Source organism: Astatotilapia calliptera, chromosome 19, assembly GCF_964374335.1.
Source record: "Astatotilapia calliptera chromosome 19, fAstCal68.1, whole genome shotgun sequence".
Taxonomy (NCBI): Eukaryota; Metazoa; Chordata; class Actinopteri; order Cichliformes; family Cichlidae; genus Astatotilapia; species Astatotilapia calliptera.
This window is the reverse complement of record NC_137440.1, coordinates 27,885,528-27,906,612: the sequence shown is the minus strand read 5'-3', so window position 1 is coordinate 27,906,612 and position 21,085 is coordinate 27,885,528. Positions and strand designations below refer to the sequence as shown.

Below are 21,085 nucleotides of genomic sequence, written 5' to 3'. Positions count from 1 at the left end.
GATAAGATCAGTGTACTTAATTTTCCAAGGCCTGGAAGGTCCACACAATGGTGTGGCTTTGTTGTTGTTAGCCTCGTGGTCTGCCCTCTTGCTCTGAGAGGAGACCACCGTTCTTTCATATCAGCGCTATCCATGTTTATCTTACTTTGCATAAAAGTGTGTTCTTATTTCTGTTCTACCTTAAGAGGAAAACAAATTATAGTATCAAAAAAAGTTTAAAATGTACAGTGACAAATAGTTACAGTGGCATGCAAAAGTATTCGGCCCCCTTGAACTTTCCCACATTTTGTCACATTACAGCCACAACCATGAATCAATTTTTTTGGAATTCCACGTGAAAGACCAACACAAAGTGGTGTACACGTGAGAAGTGGAACGAAAATCATACATGATTCCAAACATTTTTTACAAATAAATAACTGCAAAGTGGGGTGTGCGTAATTATTCAGCCCCCTGAGTCAATACTTTGTAGAACCACCTTTTGCTGCAATTACAGCTGCCAGTCTTTTAGGGTCTGTCTCTACCAGCTTTGCACATCTAGAGACTGAAACTCTTGCCCATTCTTCTTTGCAAAACAGCTCCAGCTCAGTCAGATTAGATGGACAGCGTTTGTGAACAGCAGTTTTCAGATCTTGCCACAGATTCTCGATTGGATTTAGATCTGGACTTTGACTGGGCCATTCTAACACATGGATATGTTTTGTTTTAAACCATCCCATTGTTGCCCGGGCTTTATGTTTAGGGTCGTTGTCCTGCTGAAAGGTGAACCTCCACCCCAGTCTCAAGTCTTTTGCAGACTCCAAGAGGTTTTCTTCCAAGACTGCCCTGTATTTGGCTCCATCCATCTTCCCATCAACTCTGACCAGCTTCCCTGTCCCTGCTGAAGAGAAGCACCCCAGAGCATGATGCTGCCACCACCATATTTGACAGTGGGGATGGTGTGTTCAGAGTGATGTGCAGTGTTAGTTTTCCGCCACACATTTTGCATTTTGGCCAAGAAGTTCCATTTTGGTCTCATCTGACCAGAGCACCTTCTTCACATGTTTGCTGTGTCCCCCACATGGCTTGTGGCAAACTGCAAACGGGACTTCTTATGGTTTTCTGTTAACAATGGCTTTCTTCTTGCCACTCCTCCATAAAGGCCAACTTTGTGCAGTGCACGACTAATAGCTGTCCTATGGACAGATTCCCCCACCTGAGCTGTAGATCTCTGCAGCTGGTCCAGAGTCACCATGGGCCTCTTGGCTGCATTTCTGATCAGCGAATTCCAATAAAATGGATTCATGTTTGTGGCTGTAATGTGACAAAATGTGGGAAAGTTCAAGGGGGGCCAAATACTTTTGCAAGCCACTGTATTGTGGAAAAAATGACTTTATTTTGCCTTGTTACTTAACCACATAAAAAATAAATTATGACAACATCATTGACAAGTTGTCCTTCAATCTAAATTTGTTGTGTAAAATTATAATTTGAATATAACACTCAATGTTACTTTGTTCAACAATCATAAACAGTACAATATATTTCCAATACAATACAATACATCTTTATTTATAGAGAATATTTAAAAACCAGCGGTATACCAAAGTGCTTAACATAAAAGACAGATATTTAGATATTTAATAAAAAATAAAGAAGAACAATACTTCTGGATCACCTTCTATTTGGTGACCGTAACCTTCAAATAACCCCCCCAGAACACACACACACACACACACGCCTAGATATATCTGAATATTTACATTCCTAGTGCAAAATGATCATACTGTAGAGCATATCAATGCAAACACTTAGCAAAGGAGCATCAAACACAAGCTGAAGAAGCGTTTTACCACTCTAGCTTCATATCAGCTTTGCTCCACACATACTTTCCCCCTCTTTTTAGAAACATTTTTTCATCGAAGCCGCTGAAGCGAATCGCCTCCTTTACTCCAACATCAAGGATGGATTTGGAAGGATCCTTCCGTCCCTCTCGACAGTCCAGGAAACGCATCTGTAACAAAAAAAAGGAAGAAAATCAACATATGAAGTAAGTTTCCTTCAGCTAAAATGCCTAGCAAGTTACTAATTTAAACAATTATACCAAATTCAAGCCTTTTTACTTAATTTGAGCAATCCACATTCATATAACTCAAACATACAGTTCATTTTTTTACTTAAACATCTGATAAAATGGCTCAGCCGCACTACCAGTTAGTAATAATCTGAAGTACTTACATATTCATCCAGGATCAGATAGGAGTTCCTCATCTATTAAAACAAAAAAGACCACAAATTTTAATTTTTGTGTATCCTAACGTTGGATTTTCAACCATTAATTACAGCACAACAAAGAATTATTTTAGGCAGGATGACCTGAGCTCATGTTTCAACCTAATATATATGTTTAGTTCCTACTTTTCATGCCATAGTGCTGCAAAATTGAGGAGTAATGCAGAATGAGCACAACGCAGATATGAAACATGGATATTCTAGAAGTTATCATAGCATTATAAACTATACCAAAAGTCTATACCAAAATATCCCCTTATATTTGGTGGCCATCTATACAACAACAAGAAAACAACATCAAAATTCCTAACTGACAGTGGTGTTCAAAAGTCAACTTTTGTATAGTTTGTTTGTTTAACTGTGCATTGTGTGTGTTTACTATAATAATATTCACATTTTATTCACTCTAGGCATACCAAGCTCTAATTGTACGCCCTTACTTAAATCAAAAAATTTAAAAAAAGGATGAAAAACATGTTTCCCACAGAATACATTATGGTTATTGCATTAAACATATTTGCCATACTTGCTGCACATGTCTGAGAATTATACCTTCTCATTAGACTCAGGAACAAGGCAAGAGACGCTGCTGTGTCTGTCCAGAAACTCCTGAAACTGCTGATCACTGATGACAAACCTCTCTGCCTCTCTCAGGGCTGTCTCGCCTGCGTTTTCCCCGTCAATCAGCAGGCACTGAAAGACCTGAAAACAAGAACGAGACGTTCAGTACATCCATGATTACCCCGTACAAACATATTTATTTACTTATTTTTTCATTTTTACCTTCCAGCGGACAGGATTAATCAAATTGATTTGCTGTGTCATGTCTTCGTCATAGTTGAAGATGTTGATGACGGAGTTGATTTTCAGTGCCACTTTATACTCCTTGCACCAGCTGCAGATCTTGAAGAGGTTGTCAAGGTGGCTCTTCCTGCCTTGAGTTCTGCCAATCAGCTGGTTGGTTGCTTCATCAAAGCTGTCACAGGAGATAGCTAGAATGTCCAGATAGATACCTAGAAGAGGAAATTAAAATGAAAGAGATCATAAATGTAAATTATTTTATGGTATATGGCACAGCTGGAATGTACCCATAAAAAAAGAAGCTGTTAATAACTTAGCTACATTACCATATTTCTGGAACCATTCTTCTTTGATCATGCTTCCATTGCTGACAATGCTGACACTTGGGAGCTGAAGGTCCTGTTTGCAGTACTGGACCAATTTCCCAACAAACTCTCCCTTATTATGCAGGAAGGGCTCTCCGCCAGAGAAGTTGATCTTTTCCATCCCTTAAAAAAAGACATAAATTTAATAGCATGCACAGCAATTTGACAAAAAAAAAGCTTATTGTTATTAATTTGTCAAATCACCTGATTCCTTTAGAAGTTTAAGCCCCGTCTTAGCTTCCTCCAGGGGTAGGACGAAGGACGTTTTTGCAGTGTGGAAACAAAATCCACATCTATAATTACATTTGCGCGTAAAGTGGTAGTTGACGCTCGTTGGGATCGTTGGATTTTGGTCTTTGTTTTGGTCCAGTTTATCACCAGCAACGAATGAGTTTGTTCCCTTGCAGGCTCCTGTTGTCCAGTAAGTGAGTTTTGAAAAGGCGATCTCAAAAATGCAGTAGATGGTGCTGATGAAGCGCCGCAGAAGCAGCCTGGGAGACGAGACAGCAGGAGAAAAATCCATTTTTTAAATGACGAGTTGTGCTGTCAGACTTGCTGCTGGCGCTTCATAAGCCGAAACCCGCAGGGCTCATGTTATATAGAGGGTGAGGGGAGTCGGTCAGCTGAGCGACTCAAAAGTTTCTGTTTACAAACAACGAAAACGAAACCTAGCCTGGTTCCATCCTGCTGAGATGCAAGAAATAATTTACGCGCGTCATGACAACGCATTCTTTGCATTTCTTCACAGTGTCATTCGTCCATTAAACCTTCATTAGAGACCTTTATGTACAGTAGTGATATGCCATTAAATAGTGCAGGACTTATAGATCTTTAGCTCTAATGGTCAAACTTTCAGTGATAAATGCTTCTTTGTTAAAACAGTTTCTGTTTCGAGTCTGGGTGCATTCAGTTGTTTTCACAGCCTCGCTACTTGTCCAGTCTCTTGGTGTCTTTCATTTTCATTAAACACGTTCAAGAAACACAACTTGGATTCCTGGAAAGAATGAGCTGCCCCTGCGAGGCGTTGGCTTCAATAATAAACGCGTTTCTCAGTAAACGAAAAGTTTCGTTTTCTCCGTTTGGCGCCGTTACTATCGTTTTCCCTTCAGCTCACACGATGCGTCTCGGGACATATTTTGGAAACAGATAAGGGCATTTGGTGTACAAGATGTCAAAACACGCAATGTCTCTTCTTCCACGGTGGTGCTCTCGTGTTTTTTCAGTGGAGTTAAATGGAGCGCCTTTTTATTTTGCTGTTAAGGAAAAGCACCTGGGAGAAGACGTGCCGAGGGTGTTCAGAGAAGTTCAAAACCGTGACAAGTGCTACTCTGTCCTTGTTTACTGCAGCAGAGACAGAATCAAAACGGCGAAGTTTTACGGGGAGCTGAAAGACAAACTGCTGAGGGACTTGCCTCCGGAATGTCGCTTGTCTCCCATGTCTTCATTTCTACCAAAAGTCAGGGATTCTCTCGTTAAAGGTTACTTTTTAAAAGGGAATTCTGACACTTCCTCCCCGATAGAGCGGCTTTTGAGTGATTTAATACAACATGACCCAGTGTTAGTTTGTTCGTACTCTCCAGCTGAAGACGGCCAACAGTGGACGCAGCACATGTGGTCAGAGACAGCAAGCCAGGTGATGGATGTGGCAAAGGGATACTATGTGGTACCCTCAGAAGCGCCAGAATATCACCCATCTACTCTCAACATTATCAATTCAGATGTATTCTACAGCTTTGATGAGGCCTATGACGTGATGAAAAAAGTACGTATTTTCTCATTTTAATGTTTACAAGACTGTTTTATGTTTATTTTAGTATACCGCATAAGATTTTGGCAAACGGGCGCACTCTTGTGGAGGATGTAGGGATAGCAGTTTATACCAAGAGACCCAGAGCTCTTGCTTCTAACGTTTATCTATCAGGGAGGGCCAGGTGGCCCACAGCACTGTGTGCGCTCATTGACAGCACAGTCTATGACTCACTCCTGCCTGCTTAACTGATTTGTCTGTTCTGCAGTGTGGTGACATCATCCCAGAAGCTAAGGCTGTGCTGGAGCTGCTGCCTAGCAGGGTGGAGGCCAGAAATAAACCAGACTTCCCTGTTATTGTCATAGAGGGCCTGGATGCCACAGGTTAATGCCATTACCTCATAAATAAATATGTGATCAGTCTGATGCATAGATGTCATCCTAAAGTGGTGGCTGGTTGTTCTCCGCTAAAGCCATTATCTGCCAGGGAGCTTCAGTTAATGGAATATCATGTATCATGACCTCAGAAAAGTTACATCACTTTGAAATGGTTTACTGTGCAGCTCGCTCCTCTAATACTATTTTCAAACCTTCATGAAACCTCAACTGTGTGGTTCAAGAGGGAGTTTTAGTTGAACTTTTCAAGGGCCACCGCAGTTTCTTTTAATATGAACAAAAAGGATGAATTCCTCCTTTTGTGATTCGAAAATGTTCAGACCTTTGTTTTCTTTGGTTTTGAGGTGAATCTATTTCCTGTCCTTCTCTGTATCACAGGTAAGACCACTCTGACTGAGTCTCTGAAGGATACACTGGGGGCCACTCTTCTGCCATCCCCACCAGAGTGCCTTTCCCCCTGGAGAGCCCGCTTTGATCAGGAGCCACCCCTCATCCGCAGGGCCTTCTATGCTCTGGGGAACTACATCTCAGCAGATCAAATAGGCCTAAAGGGCGCGAAGACACCTGTCATTGTTGACAGGTAAAGACAGCTGAGATGTTACAGGTGGAGTGAGGTCTGCCTGTTTTGTGACCTTTTTTTTTTTTTTTGTAAGAACTTGTAGGTCCCGCTGAGATCCAGATCTATACAACTCAATATTCAGTGGCTACCAAGTCACCTGATGCGACTTCCACCTGTCATTCACCTTTCAATTCACCATTGATTACCTGTCCCCAGATTTTGGCACAGCACAGCGGCCTATGCCATCGCCACAGCGGTGAGTGGTCCAGTGTGCAACCTTCCAGGAGAAGGTTCAGAGGTGTACTGTTGGCCTAGCGACCTGTTTCAGCCCAGCCTGGTGGTCTTACTCACACTTGACCCCGAGGAAAGGAAGAGGAGACTGAGAAACAGAGGCCAAGGAAAGACTGATGAAGAGGAAGAGCTGGATCACAACCAGCTGTTCAGACTCAGGTAGTTGGAGTGCTTATGCATAATGTATTATTTACTCAGTTAGCATTATACTTGCATTAGAACACTCATCAAGCAAGTGAAAATGCCCATTTAGACTGAAAGCGTAAATAATTGGTTGTGAACTTGTGATAACATTAATATGGATCTTTTAAAGTAGTTCTCTGTGCATATTGCTGGCACTCTTAATCTGATTGAGGACAAGTATGATGATTCTAGGTACCCAGACTTGGTGATGTCAGGCACGTCAGACAAAAATGAAAGGCTCCGCTATGTTATACTTATATTAAAGAAAAAGAAGAAAAAGTATAAGTGTTAGAGCATGAAAGCGAAGATCAGTACAAACCCGACTGTGGATTCACAGTCAAGTCAGCTCAGTCTTCGTCTGATCCATCAAACACTTAACAATCAATTACGGTCCCATGGGAGAGGCAGCTGATGAGAAAGAGCAGGTGATTAGTTGCTGAGCTGCTGTGCTCCATTAAGCTGGTCAAAACTGGCAGGCACTGCCGGCCTAGTTAGTTGCTACACAGACAGGTCGATGGCTACTTTCATTCGTCTTCTGTCCTGACATAATGGCCTTTCCACACGGGACAGCCAGATGTTGGGCCTGCAGAATTAGAAAATGGAGGGAGTTGACAGTCAGCCTGTGAATGAGTGAGGGATTCTGCAGACTTGGCCCGCCACTATCAAAAGGACAATTCTTCACTGGTAACAGGAATAGCAGAACTCTGAGCCATCTGTGTTGTTTCTCAAAAATGTACTGTATTGTATACCTTACTGTGCAGCAAAGCTGTAAGCAATCACAATACTAAAATTTGTCTTGTGCTGCACGCCTCCTTCACTCCTTGACCAATGTTTGCGTGTGTGTGTGCGCAGAGTGGAGGAGGCTTATCGGAGGATCAGCGGCCCAGCTTGTGTTACTGTGGATGCTAGTCCTTCTGCAGACCGAGTGCTCCAACAAGTACTGCTTTTAATTAGGGGCAAATGCCACTTGTAAACAACTCTCCATCTCCCCTGCTGGCAGTCAAGCATCAAGTGTATGCAGTGCATCCCGTCACCACTAGGTGCCAGTAAGGCATCGTAAATGTGATTGCAGACAGACTAGTGGGCAGATTGGAGTGTGGAGAAGAGATTCTATTCATAACGTGTAAAGGTTGAATGCCAGGGGCCAGAATTGCATGCTACAATCAGAAATACATATTCATGTAGACACACACACACGCACACATACTCACACTAATGTATTGTCAGGAAGAAGTGTACATCTAACGACTGTTGTGACCTCTCAGAAATTAGACACTGTGTAGCCTCCAGATACCTTGTAGCAGCACTTTTTTTTTTTTTGCAGACTGACGCTCGCAAAGTGGATAGGAACATTTATATAAGGGCGACGAGTTACTGCAGATTGAATCAAAATGCACAAATAAGAAAAAACAAATCTTAAAATGTACGTTGAATGTTAGCTTGTTAAAATAAATGCAGAACCCAGTCTATCTTCGGATAACATATCTTCACTTGTTAAAAAAAGTTTTTGAATTAAAAGAAAATGACACTAAACATCTGTTTGTGTTTTCTCTTCTACAAACTGTGTATAGCTGCATGTTTGTGTTGCTTATATAACTGGCTATGAACATGAGCACAATGTCCTGCTCTGTTTGCAAGAACATGAACTCAGCTGTGTGATACTGACACAAGTGATGCACTAAGATCACATGGCACTATCTGTACTTGATGCTCTCATAAGCACTGGCATTTTCAAGTTGACACACGTAAATGTACACACGCCTACTTTTGTAAAACACACACACACAATCATGCACATCTACTAAGAGCATATACTGTAACTCATTTATATAGGGAGGAAGTGTATATTTGGCCTATGTGATGGGAAGATTAATTGGGGGTTTTAGTAATTATGAGCTTGGCAAAGCTGCAGGGTGGAGAAGACAGAGTGACCCATCTCTTTTACTGCGATGCATCAGCAGAGTGCCAAGCAATGCAGACCCTATTCATATGGCAATTAATGGAGCGCTGTATATCAATGTCATTTCATTGGTCCCCCACATAAGTGCATGGAATCACTCTTTCTACCAGTTATAGCAATTCAGTGTTTTACTGAATGCAGAGGTGCTGTGGATGCAAATCTTACCATCGCATGCCGTCACACAGACTAAAATTAAGTCATTATGTTTATAGAGTATGGTTTCCTACATGAGGCAGCTGTGTACAGTTTGCTGAATTCATAAGCTCCTTAGCTCCCCCGTGCCTCAGTGGATGTTCTGTATGGCACAGAATGAATGTAGTATAGACCATGTGGAATTTTGATTACCATTAACACAGAGAGTCCAAAATGTATGAAGTTGGGAGAGCAAGCCAATTAGGCCTCCTGCCATATTTCATACCTGAATGCAAAGCTGTGTGCGCTAGCAGTGTCAGCCACATTTCCCCGTCAGATGTTGTTAAGCGCTGATATTTTTGGCAACAAAAAGTTAGCGGTGATATCATGCCATTACTGCTCCTCAACACAGCCGTAATACAACATTTATGGCTCATAATCACATCGCATTACACATGCAGCGAAATAATTCTGTTCACATTTGTCGTAGCATTTTCTTTTTCCTTTTGGAAACATTTGTGGCTATTTCTTTTGTCAGATAGCCAGAATATACTCTGGAGTCTTAACAACAACAAGAACTCACATATTCACCCACTGAAAATATTTCAAAGCTGAATTGCAGTTCGAGGAAGAAGTTAATAACTAACGCAATCTGCTTCCAATCTGTGACTTCACTACTTAAAGTTTCAAGATAAAAGTCGGAGCCTCATATAATGAAAAACTAAGATCCATCTGAGAGCGGCAGAAACTCGGCCTTACAGATATATGTCTGTGCACACAAATGCACTGTACACTTACAAAAGCAGAGGAGACACGCACACAGACACACACCTTACTCTGTATGGGGCCACTTTGCACTACACTCCTCAACTTCAATATTTCATCTGCACAACAGAGAAGGAGCAGCGGAGAGGAGGAAAGCCCTCCATGAAATAATTAAAGATCCAGCAGGGATGCAGCAGCACAGCAGCCGCCGTCCCGTCCTAAGTAATAGATCAAATGAAAGCTGTCCCTTAGATCATTAATAATGAGTGTGGTATGGAGACTGAAGGCATAGGCAGGAGGGGAGTGGGAGGGCATAGGGCTGGTACAGGTTGGGAGAGGGAAAGAGGGCACTGAGGAAGCACAGGTTTTCATATTGTGTGTGGGTGTGTGTGCATGTTAGGAGTGTGGCTTGTTGGGGTGTGTGTGTGTGTGTGTGTGTGTGTGTGGGGGGGGGGGGTGTTGAATAATAGTCTAGGTCCCTTGACAAAAACCAGAGTGAACCTCATTTGGCAGCCACATGAAGCGGCATGGCAAGAGGAGTCATGCATATGATTTGGCACCAAGTGTCTGCCAAACTCTAAAGACCCTCTATAGCAATATCTGTATGCATCCACTGTCAAATAAGCAACATTTTCCACAGTGGATGGGCAGGATAGCGGGAGGTAATAATGCTCCTTTCAATCAGTGAGACCTCAGAGCAGCAACCGGATGGAGTGGTGGTGGATTTTGGGAGAGCTAAGTCTGGCAGGGATGGGCTGTCTACAGTGGGGGGAGGGGAGGGATAAAAGAAGGAAGAGAAGCCTAGGGGAAGACTGGAAAGAGGAGAGGATGCAGGAAAAGGGGGTGGAAGTGTTGAGAGTGATGGGAGATGTCGCGTACGCTGCCATCTGTGGGCTCAGGTCCCTCCAGATTCCCCTTGCTACTGCTCGCACCTCCAAATACAGCACACGAGCGGCTTCAAATACCAACTAAAGTCTCCTATTTTACATTTGTGATAAAAAAAATCCAAATTATATTTATAAGGAAATTTAAATCAGAGTACAGCCTCATAAACTCATATTTTAGAGCTATTTAAACACCTTTAAGGACAAGTATTTTGATTTCATCACCCAGTTTATGTCATCAGACCAAGTTAGATGATTAACAAAACAAACAGATTGATTTTTAGTCTTTTTTGACCCTAAATCTTAATACAATTATTTGTCCATCCAGACCAATCTCCTCAACAGTCACTCACCCTAACATAACATGCCCTTCAGACACTTCCACTATTGTACACACAAACACCGCGTATGCAAGCACACCATCGAAACGTCTCTCTGAACACAGCAGGTGGTGGCAGACACCCCAGCACCATTCTCTGTGACTGACGGGCGGTGGGATGTAAAAACATGAAGAGTGTAGGAGTTGAACTGATCGCTGGTGAAATGTTTCTCAGAAACATACAGAAAAAGCTCAAAATGGGGATTACTTTGTTGGGTGGGGGGGAGGAAAGAAAAGTTTTGAAAATATCCCATCAAAAAACAGATGTATAATTCAACAGCTTTTCATCATCACGCTCACCCTTTGTCATGTTGCTTATTTGCAGAGGCAAAGACGGCATGTCTGTCGATAGGTGCAGGTATTAGGCACAGCAGGCTGTGTATTCATAATGCCATTATGTATTCAGGTTGTGCTTATTTTCTGATGTTTTCGGGGGATAGGTTCAGTATAGTTTGTGATGATTGCATGAAACCTCACCAGTTTTGCCTGGCGGCTGTTGGGGAGGCTTCACCAGGAACGGTTAAATATTTAAACACTGCTGTGAGATCTCATTAAAAACGACACATCAGCCCCCATAAGGCCCCTACAGCACTCCCTCACACACTCCCAAAAACCCAGTTAGAACTCGGTGGAGTGTGACAAAACAGTTATTGTCTATTTACTGCGGAGAACTTGTGATAAATCATCATATCCTGTCAAATAAGGCAGCTGGCAGATGTGTTGACAAGTGGTAAGTCGGGGAAGAAAATGATTGAGATTCAGTTCTGTTTGACAGCTCCAGACAAGCAGAAATATACCAAAACAAAATAACATGACAACTAGACCAGACTAATATTTCCATAACACACATTTGAAAACAAGACGGAGAACAAACTTTGGCTCTCTTGAGTCTTCTTGCCTTCTCACAAAAATCTGGGCAATTAATTCCAACACTATTGTTTTGGGGCTTCCCTATTTTTAGCCCGGCTGCCCTCTCAAATAAATTGATTTCCTGTGGCAAACTTGGAATGTTCCTTGTGTGCCATGTTTTTTTTCTTTCCCTCCCCTTTTCATACAAACAACGTCCTTCTTCCCCAGAGGAATAAATGAAAGGCAGCACTGCCAAGTTCTACGCAGCTTTGTATGCGCATCTCTCTTTATACATGAAAATGGTTTATTTTTGTTTTAGTTCCATTAATGTTTAGGCATGTCTTCTGCTTCGTCGGGCATCAGCAAACAGCAGAGAAGCTGCTTGCTTGACAGGCAAGTGGATGACTAACTCTCAAAATACCTAAACTGACTGGCTGTCTCTCTCCCTTCCTCCACATCTCTGGTCTTACTTTTTGATTCAGTCTCTCATGAGGCATGCAGGTCTGTTTTTCTTTTTTTTTTCTTTTTGTGGTCCCCGCCACAGAAGTAATGGCTGGGTCAAAACAGACTGAGCTCTCACATCGCAGGAAGATATTTAAACTCCCGGCACTACACATAAATAAAAGTAGAGCAACTTGATCCTGGTTTCTTGTAACAGTATCTGGAGAGTCACCGGTCTTTGATGAACACTACCACAGACAGATCCAGGGTGGTTGGGGGAAGCTGCACTCGCGGAGAAGTGAGGAATTACAAACGCACAGACTGACAAAGAACATCAGAATAATTCTGAAGGATATGAATCATTAAGCAGAGCAAATGTTTGCTAAACTCTGCAAAAGTACACCAAACTGTGCAATTTACATAACAATTTGCCTTTAATTTATAATGGTTTTAAGTCAGTGTATTTTTTAAAATGAAATAACTGAGATTTTGGTGAGGCTTATGTTTTAACCTGTGCTGTTGTCACAGACTGCAGCGTGAGAAGCAAAGGATTGCAAATAAGGCCTTTGGGGTGAGAAAGCACAGTGATAAAAAGAGAGAGAAAAGCAGGGAGAGAGGCAGAGACACAAATAAGAGAAACATACCACTAGATCCCAGTTCCTATCCCGACTAAGCCATCTGAATCCCTCTACACCCATTTAGCTTGCTCACTCTCTGGCTCGCCCGTGTGAGAGGGAGAGTGTGTTTGCTTGCTTTACAGTCTTCTCACTTCAGCACGGAAAATATTGAGTTTATGGCTCTCATCTCCATAATCAACACCATATACCTCGCAGCCAGCTGAAGGGACAGTGAGCTAACAGGAAAAAAGGGATTTACTCTGGATTCACCTCCCAACTCTTCCCACAACTCAATCCTTCTGACTTCTAAACAGAGTCTAATGAGTTGTCCTCGGGGGTATGGTTTAACAGTAGACATGATTTTATAAATCTAAGACCTACTCACTTTTAAAGCTGTCCATCTCTGAAAAGAAAACTTTAGTGAGTAAGTTCTGAAGTCAAGCATACGTATAAGATATGGAGAAAGGACGTTGTGATGAAATAGCCAAGGCCTCATCCTGCTTTGTGTTTTCTACGACTTTATAAGTAGACATTCACAGGTACAACAGAAAGTGGATTCCTCGTGCCTGAGATGAAATATGTGCCATAACAGAAAAGCCAAGAAACACTGAAACAAGAAACAAGGTAAAGCACACTATAAAGAAGTAAAAAGAAAGAAAGAAAAAAAAAACAGTAGATAGAAAAAGAAAAAAAAGAGAAACTTTTGCTTTCCTAACTACCTCTACAGAGCCAAGTGATGATGTAGCTGGCTAAAACCCGACTCGAGCAGTTATCCATCTCGCCCTGTGCTGCCAGCTGTCAGAGTACACAGCTCCAGCTAGCCGCTGGTGGCAGGTGTAATCAATATAGACTCCACAGAGAGTTGCACTACCAGAGGCCAGTCTCTACTCTCTAACCCATCTCTGTCTCTCCAGGGGAAACAGTAGGCAGGCGGGCAGGGGGAGTACGTTTGATGTCTCCTGCGGGCCAAGATGGAGCAGCTCAGCTCTGTTGCAGGGAGATGATTAATCCTGCCTATTCGATGCAGCATCATGTTTGACTTAAAGTGGCCAGTTTTTATCTGACTGAGGTGGGTATGATGCTCCTGCGAGAAGTTTCCTTGCCAGAGATTTAATGTAGTGCCTAAAAAGACAACTGCAGGACTTTATGAACTTCTTAGAAAATTCATTTCGGTATTAAAAATCCGAATCGCTCAGAATATAAAGCAAAATCAGCAAAATTTAGCTGAAATTTTTTTTTCTTTGTCAGTATTTTTTAGGTATTAAAAAATACTTAAATAAACCAGCATGAAAAGCCTGAAAACATCATTGTTAAACAACAGTTTTGACCTGACATTTATATCAGCAGTTATATGGAGTGGATTACATCCTTTTTGTTAAACGCCATGGATTTTCTATTAAACATTTTACAGGTTTCGCATTTCTGTATAATCTTTCTATTAAATGTATCCCTAAGAGTCATTAGTAAAAATGCCAATGTATAGTTACAACTCAACACTATACACGTATTAAAATTCCCTATACTGTTAAGTTGTGGAGTAGTTTTGACTGATGTATCATTAACGCTCATTTGAGCAAAAGACTGGCAGTCTTGCAACACACACGCACGCGATAGTGCACCCAAAGGTATCCGCTTCTCCGGCTAATTTAAAGCGTTCTCACAGCACAGCAATACAGAAGAATAAACAGTGAATATTAAATGATCTTTCATTTTAATGACTTGTTGTTGTCTTTAAAAAATAATCTTCTGGAATGTTTCCAGGGGATCTGTGGAGGAGTCGAGCTAATTTAAAATTGTATAGGTCTAGCCTGAAGAAAAAAAGTCTTATGTCTTTGCGTGTACTGTGTTTCTTTTGTTCCATATGCACATATAGAAGTATTTACAGTAATGACAGATTTAGGCAAGGGGGGCCACATTCTGATGTCTCTAAGGTATTTCTTCTGTAATTACTAAACTCTTGGTTTTGCTGTTTAGCTGTTAACTTAGTTTTGTTTGGTCTCAAATTGGATTTGCATTTAACATGTAGGGCATGGCATCAGTTGCAATAGTTTTAGTTTTCAAATCGTTTTTAAATATCTTAACCACTTGACAAAGACTGACCTCTGGGTTACCCTGGAGGAAGTCTAGCAACAAAAGACAAAGATACTATTACAAAGGTTAGATCTATCTTACAGATGCATGCAACAAAGGCTTGCATTCATAACATGGGAGGAAATCTCTGTGACAGCCAATCCACTGTGAAGCAGACTGTTGGAAATGGAAAACAGTATAAAATAAAGCAGGATAATCTACTGTGATACATCGGTGTAATTCCAGATGATCACTCTTACTCTGAAGTAACTAATGGAGATTTAACAATAAGAAAGAAACTTTGGGGTAATATTTCTCCATCTTGGCATAATTAATATGCATAGTGCAGCGCTTTAATTTGAAAATTTACTGGTCCATTGGATTTCTCTGGTAAAGCCATGTCAGCCTAGAGACACCCACCTCGCTTTGCAGGACTATCTAATCTAATCTCTAGTTGCTTGTAAACCCTTTCTGTCAATCTTCCAAATCTGGCATCATCTTTCCTTTTTGTTCTACAAGACTTCATGGAAGTATCTAAAGCAACATTCATTGCTTACTTTGACACTGAAATAGAGAATAAAAAAACAAAGTATCAAACCATGCAAATAAGATGAAAAATGCTGAAGTTGTCACTGTGTTTCAGCTTTTTAAGCAAGCTTTCAAGCTGGAGTGAGTGAATGCCATTATGCCATTATCACTTAAAGTACGGTCTGAAATTGAGAATATTTTATTAACTGCATCTACAGAAATGTGAGAAGAAGGCGTGTCTCTCTTCTACGTAGAAGACCACCCTAGCAGTGAGTATGTGTCAGTGGAAATAGGTGTCTTTCTATCACTTTAAATCCTATAATCTCACATCCTCCTCCTTTTTTCAGTCTGACCTGGATTTTCTGCTCTCGTAAACAACTGATCTTTTCCTCTGACCTCAAACTAGTAAGACTGCTCCGTGAATGATGGATTGGTGCAACACGGTGGCCCATTTAAAGTTAACTCCTCTACTTTACGGTACGTCTGATGCAACCACGTGATAGGCCTTGCAGTATGCCAGTGTGTCAGCCGCATGCTTGCAACAAAACTCAAAGCTTTTTGGTTTATTTAATATTCAGACTGTATTCATACCCTGTTATACCGCTTTAAGAAGACTATCATTTGGATATACTTCAAGCAGAATGTGTTCTTGCAGCCTGTAGCACAATCCTATGCTTGATGTCTCTTATTACTTCTCACAGTTGTATGAAAGCAGAGAGGCAGGGATCACACCTGTTCGCATGCCGTAAAAACGGCTTACTGGAGGGTTGTTCCTGACTCTAATGTTTATACCATCCTCTACATTGTCCCCACAGGCCACTGAAAACACTGTGGATTATTTAATAGTGCTGTATACTGATGGTAGGCTACAGTTTCACTGCCGCTTTATTATCCAAAGCTGGGAAAGCTATCTTTCAATTGAAGATATGGAGACTGCATAAGCAAGAGGCATCATTCACTGCTGTGGTTTAAACGCCCTCGCAGAACACCTTATTCAATTGTGAAGTGCACACAAGTCAAGGGGCAAGGCAACCTCCCTGTACACATTAAATCTAGGTTTGCAGATAAATTGGCCAGAGCATGGCCAGAGATTGCTTTGATTTATGGGGTAATTACACAGGTTTGTTGCAGCATTGACATGCTGGGCTGTCTGTGCTTCAGTTTTTGTGCATGGTTAATAACAATGAGGCTGTCAGGTCTCTGAGGCAAGCAGACAAGTCTGATGTTACCGGTAGTATGATGTGTGCGGTGGCATATCTCATGTAGCAACCACAACTCATATAGAGGCATGTTATATTACACTGCAGTCTCCAGCATGTCTGCGCATCTTGGCTCAGAGAGTAATCAGATAAGATAATGTAGTCAAGAGAGAGGGAGAGAGAGCAATAACTATAACACCCCCTGTCAGGATGGGAGTGCATCCCTGGGAGGGAGGATCTATCACTCTCGGCGCTCACGTACACAGTCACGCCTGATGCACACACTTACACCCACACCCACGCACAAAGCTGAGCAGAGAAGACGGGGCTGTGAGCACTGGCCGTAGACAAGGGAGGATGTTTATAAAGCTGCCAGGCTCAGTGCATCTTTCAGGTTGCATTATGTGTGCTATCCTAATTGGTGGTGGTGGAGGCAGAGGTGGGCCTCACTGGAGGTTCAACCAGAGGCTACAAGTTTCATACCATCGCAACAGCTCATATTTCACTGTACTCAGTGTGCTAAGAGGGTCTCTCTCACTGACACACATTCGAAACTTACACATTCACAAAGTGTGTTGTGAGCGAACGCACATGGACACATCAAAATTCATAAAGAAAAATGTTCTCTTTATGTAACGGTTATGTGACTACAAATCTACTCAGCACCACAGTCACACCAAAATTAAAAAAGGCATGCTTTTACAGATCCCGAACCCTAACCCTACATCTCAGATTCATTCAACTGCAGTCACTCCAGTGATCGAATGCAACTATAGTGCTTTTCTTCATCAGAAAGAAGAGTGAAGCAATTCCTTTTTAACTGTGTTCTTTAATTACTGTTCTTTAACATGAGAGAGTATAAAGTACAAAAGATGCTGCAGTGTACTTGAAAAATATCTTACAGTATTTTGCATTTAATTTGCTGTAAGTAATTGTTAAAATTACCCATTCTAGGCTGTGAAAGTCTCTACTGAATTCTCTCGTACAGTAGCTACAGACGGGATAATAGATGCTTTTAGAAGATGAAAAAAAAATCTCAAAAGGCACAGCTAAAGCCCAACGGTTTTAGTGATGTACTTATGTGTGATAGTTTTTCAGTTATAATATGCAGTTATTTATGGATAGAAATATAATGATTTATTATCCTAGATGAGAGACAAAATACAATTACACATCCATTTATCCATTTCAAGTCTTGGGGGACTGGAGGCTATGTTAGCTGTGACAGGGGGGAAGGCAGGGTACACCCTGGACAGAGAACCATTCGCACTCTCTCTCACACCTACAGCCAATTTAGAGTCACCAGTTAACCTAAAATGCATTTCTTTGGAATATGAGAGAAAGTCAGAAAGGCCCTTCAAAGACTGGTTTGAATCCAGGATCTTCTTTCTGTGTAGTGACAATGCTAACCGGTGCACCACCTGTGCCACCCAATTGAGTTAGTTTTTGAAATATAAAATTGTTTTGCCAACTGCGTATAGTCGTAGGTGGGTGAAGATATTGAGAAGTTGTGTTCTATTCTCCATAGTAACCTCTCACACTATTGCAGATGCTTTCTGAAACAGTTCTCATTTACTAAACATATTTTTTTGACCACTAGTGAAAAAGAAATTGTCACTTTATGTACCAGTCAACATCATTTTATCCATCCCTCCATTTTCCTATCCAGTTCTCGAATTCAGGAGCCCCCAGCTGTCACAGGGTAAAGGGCAAAGTACACCCTGAACAGATCGCCAGTCCATTACAGAGTTAATATAAAAAGACAGACAACAAGTTCACACTTGCAGGCCATTTACAATCACCAATTATCCTAGCATGTATATCTCTGGTATACAGAAAAAAGCTTGAGCATGCACACACGTGCAGGGTAAACATACAAACTCCACATAGAAGGAGCATAACCAGCTGGTGGATTCAATCCTGGCACTATCTTGCTTCAGGTGACAGCACTAACCACTGTATTACCTATAGAATATGTAAATTTTCCAAGCCCGTGAGATTACGACACCTTTTTCAAATGGATCTTTACTGAGCAAATGAGAGAAACAGATTTCCTCTGAGTCAGAAGCCCACTTATAGCACACAGACCTCACATGCAGCACTAGGCTTTTACTCTGACTGCATCTTTCACTGTCTCAGCTACAATTCCCCTGGATAAAGTTTGCATCAAATGTAGTGCCTCTGCTCTGCCCCCTCCAACACCTTCTCCACCCAGTCAACCAGCAAGGACTTTGCTCTAGTGCAAAGTGGTGAGCTCTGTCTGATCACTGGGCTGAGCAGATCCCACTGCAACAGACTTGAGGGGCTCGACTGTGTGATTAAGCAAGCCTCGGTTCCACCAGAGGGCCACCGGAGCAGATGTTCTCATTAAAAATGCAGGCTCTGTGAGCGAAGAAGATTGCCTTGTTCCAGGCAAAACCTGGCCGGAGGTTGAAAGCTCTCATTTCTCTCACTTGTAAAGCCAGCCAAGTTTCAATGCCTCTACACCCTTTAAACAACGTGGCAACCACAAAAAATGAATTATTCCAACAGAATCATGCAATCTTGGGTTATTCTACTTACTCCACTGGTAAAAGGAAAATGGATTGCTTCAGCTGTGTGTTATAATTAAGCATGTGGTTTTCCACTTTTTCTGGCTTCCTCACTTGTATCATAGTGTTTATAAAATGTAGTAGGCTGGCTTAGATCTCTCATTCCTGGGTAATTTTCAAACATATTATTTGGCGACCGGAGCAAAGAGAGACAAACATTTTTACCTTTAAAAGGAAAGATGACTGTCTATGAACACTCTGTGTTTTAGGGCTTAAGAACAAGGTGCCGATGACAGCTTTGGATATTCCTCGGTTTCCCAGCTGGCACCTAGACGAAGACTGCTACAATTAACATAAAACTACAGTGCACTAAAAAGTGATGCAGCACTCCAGAGGGTACAACTAAACCCACAGTACACAGCTGCTTAATAGAATTGGGGATATCTATCAAAAGCTTGTGTAAACCCTCAGTGAGACAGCAGCGGTCTAAAAATCTTTGTTGAACCCTGAAGATAATCCCTGGGCATTAAATATTGTCAACACAGACAGAGTTTGGTCTATGAAGCTAAAGTTGTTGGAAAGTTAAAGGGGGGGGATTTGTGTGATCTTGTGGGGCATTCTGGTTTTCATCAAACAACCAACAGTGGGGTGGATGGAGTTTGACGGTAGGGGTTACACGAGCTAGTCACAGTTAGTGAGTTTATGTGTACTTACATGTGCAGATGTGCAGAGCATGTGGGAGGAAAGGTTACTGATGGATTATAGCCCTCACCTTTGGGACTGAACCCATTACTGCCCTTTCTCTCACCCTCTCTCCAACATGCTCACCACCTCTTATTCCTCCGTTCCATCTCCTTCTTTCTCCTTTTTCTTCTCTTCTGTTCTACTCTGCAACACATGTGCACACACACACACACACACACACACGCACACACACATGCTAAAAAACAGCAGTTCCCTCACCACATGAGCAGACACACGCAAACTATTAGGTTGAAATGTTGGGGGGAGGCAAAGCACACACTTAACATGAATGCCAAACAGAGGATCCTTCCCTGCTGCTGGTGGCTGCCGACCAAAGAGGCCTTAAGCTTCCTGCTGTATATGCCCCGACATTATTTCCCAAGGTGTAAAAGAATGCCGCTTACAACAACGCACACCTCGCCATGTTCTCGTTACATATTTTCGTCCAGCTGAGAATGGTGTTAAAGCCACAGCTGCGTGACGCTGATGTTTCACTTAAATGCTACGAAGCGTTTGGATGACGCCTGCTGATACTGCTGTCTGCACATAAAGATACTGAGTGTGAGCTAAAGTTGCTGTCAAGTACTTTGTGTTTGTTTAAAAAATGTTTTTGGCTCTATTTTCGTGTTGTTTGTTTAAGTCCAAGTATTTCTAGAGCGCATCCCGGGATGCGCTTTATGTGGCAAAGAAAATCTATCGCAAGATACTTCAATCAAAGCGTAAAAGAGGATGCTGTTGGTTGCTTTTGGTCACAGAAAACAGCTAATGACTTGTTAAAAAGGTTATTAGAGTAGAGTAATGTGTAGTTTGGCTCAAACTGGGAGCAAGTGCCCCAAAAGGAAACGCATCAGCATCATTAAGGAGGGTTTCGGAGACTACGCTGTAATCTAATGATGCAAATGCAGCCATATACACGTGCACTGGTGTGCGCACATGTATACGCACAATTCTATTCACAGATTTATGGAAGATTCTTGTTTCTTCCAGCAGTTTCAATGATGCTCTTTAATGATTTATCATAGCAATATGAGGTGGTAAATACTACCAGACATTTTACATGATTCACTTTTTTCCTCTTAAATAATGTGCTGATGTCACTTTGTAGATTATCGGGGAGGGAGAGAGTTCATTGTGCTCAGCAATAGCTCTTGGTGTCTGTCTGCTGTTTGTAAGTGTAACTCTCCATGTATATAGTCCATAAAACAAATGGCAGTTGTGTAGAACAGATTGTGTTGTTAAAGGAAACATTGTTTGTCACATTCAAAGGCAAGCAGAATTTCAACATAAAAAGTGCAATAACCTCTACATTACAGAGATTTATGTGGCTCTGGATGGCACGCTTCTTCCATACTGAGGATTGCCAGGTAGTAAATT

The 21,085-nt window shown here is 41.7% G+C and overlaps 2 protein-coding genes across 2 annotated transcripts; one reads left to right on the top strand and one right to left on the bottom strand.

The window, feature by feature from the left end:
* Nucleotides 1-1,353: 1,353 nt before the first annotated feature.
* Nucleotides 1,354-4,126, bottom strand: rsad2 (radical S-adenosyl methionine domain containing 2). The gene is made up of 6 exons (XM_026152752.2): nt 3,642-4,126; nt 3,399-3,560; nt 3,055-3,284; nt 2,824-2,973; nt 2,218-2,250; nt 1,354-1,993 (listed from the first exon to the last, which is right to left on the bottom strand). Exons 1-6 carry the CDS (start codon nt 3,958-3,960, stop codon nt 1,829-1,831), a joined length of 1,059 nt encoding a protein of 352 aa, XP_026008537.1. The 5' UTR covers nt 3,961-4,126; the 3' UTR covers nt 1,354-1,828.
* Nucleotides 4,127-4,380: 254 nt separating this feature from the next.
* cmpk2 (cytidine monophosphate (UMP-CMP) kinase 2, mitochondrial) lies at nt 4,381-8,145 on the top strand. The gene is made up of 5 exons (XM_026152751.2): nt 4,381-5,199; nt 5,453-5,567; nt 5,958-6,159; nt 6,355-6,588; nt 7,465-8,145. The coding sequence occupies exons 1-5, from the start codon at nt 4,606-4,608 to the stop codon at nt 7,583-7,585; spliced, it is 1,266 nt and encodes a 421-aa protein (XP_026008536.2). The 5' UTR covers nt 4,381-4,605; the 3' UTR covers nt 7,586-8,145.
* The last annotated feature ends 12,940 nt before the right edge of the window (nt 8,146-21,085 follow it).

What these genes read in the sequence shown, in the direction of transcription:
- rsad2 (XM_026152752.2), bottom strand. Translation starts at nt 3,960, where the DNA reads ATGGATTTTTCTCCTGCTGTCTCGTCTCCCAGGCTGCTTCTGCGGCGC. An exon ending in TTAATCCTGTCCGCTGGAAG is followed by an intron (nt 2,974 to 3,054) that starts GTAAAAATGAAA and finishes TCTTGTTTTCAG; the next exon opens with GTCTTTCAGTGCCTGCTGAT. An exon ending in TTCCTGAGTCTAATGAGAAG is followed by an intron (nt 2,251 to 2,823) that starts GTATAATTCTCA and finishes TTGTTTTAATAG; the next exon opens with ATGAGGAACTCCTATCTGAT.
- cmpk2 (XM_026152751.2), top strand. Translation starts at nt 4,606, where the DNA reads ATGTCAAAACACGCAATGTCTCTTCTTCCACGGTGGTGCTCTCGTGTT. An exon ending in AGAGGGCCTGGATGCCACAG is followed by an intron (nt 5,568 to 5,957) that starts GTTAATGCCATT and finishes TCTGTATCACAG; the next exon opens with GTAAGACCACTCTGACTGAG. An exon ending in AACCAGCTGTTCAGACTCAG is followed by an intron (nt 6,589 to 7,464) that starts GTAGTTGGAGTG and finishes GTGTGTGCGCAG; the next exon opens with AGTGGAGGAGGCTTATCGGA.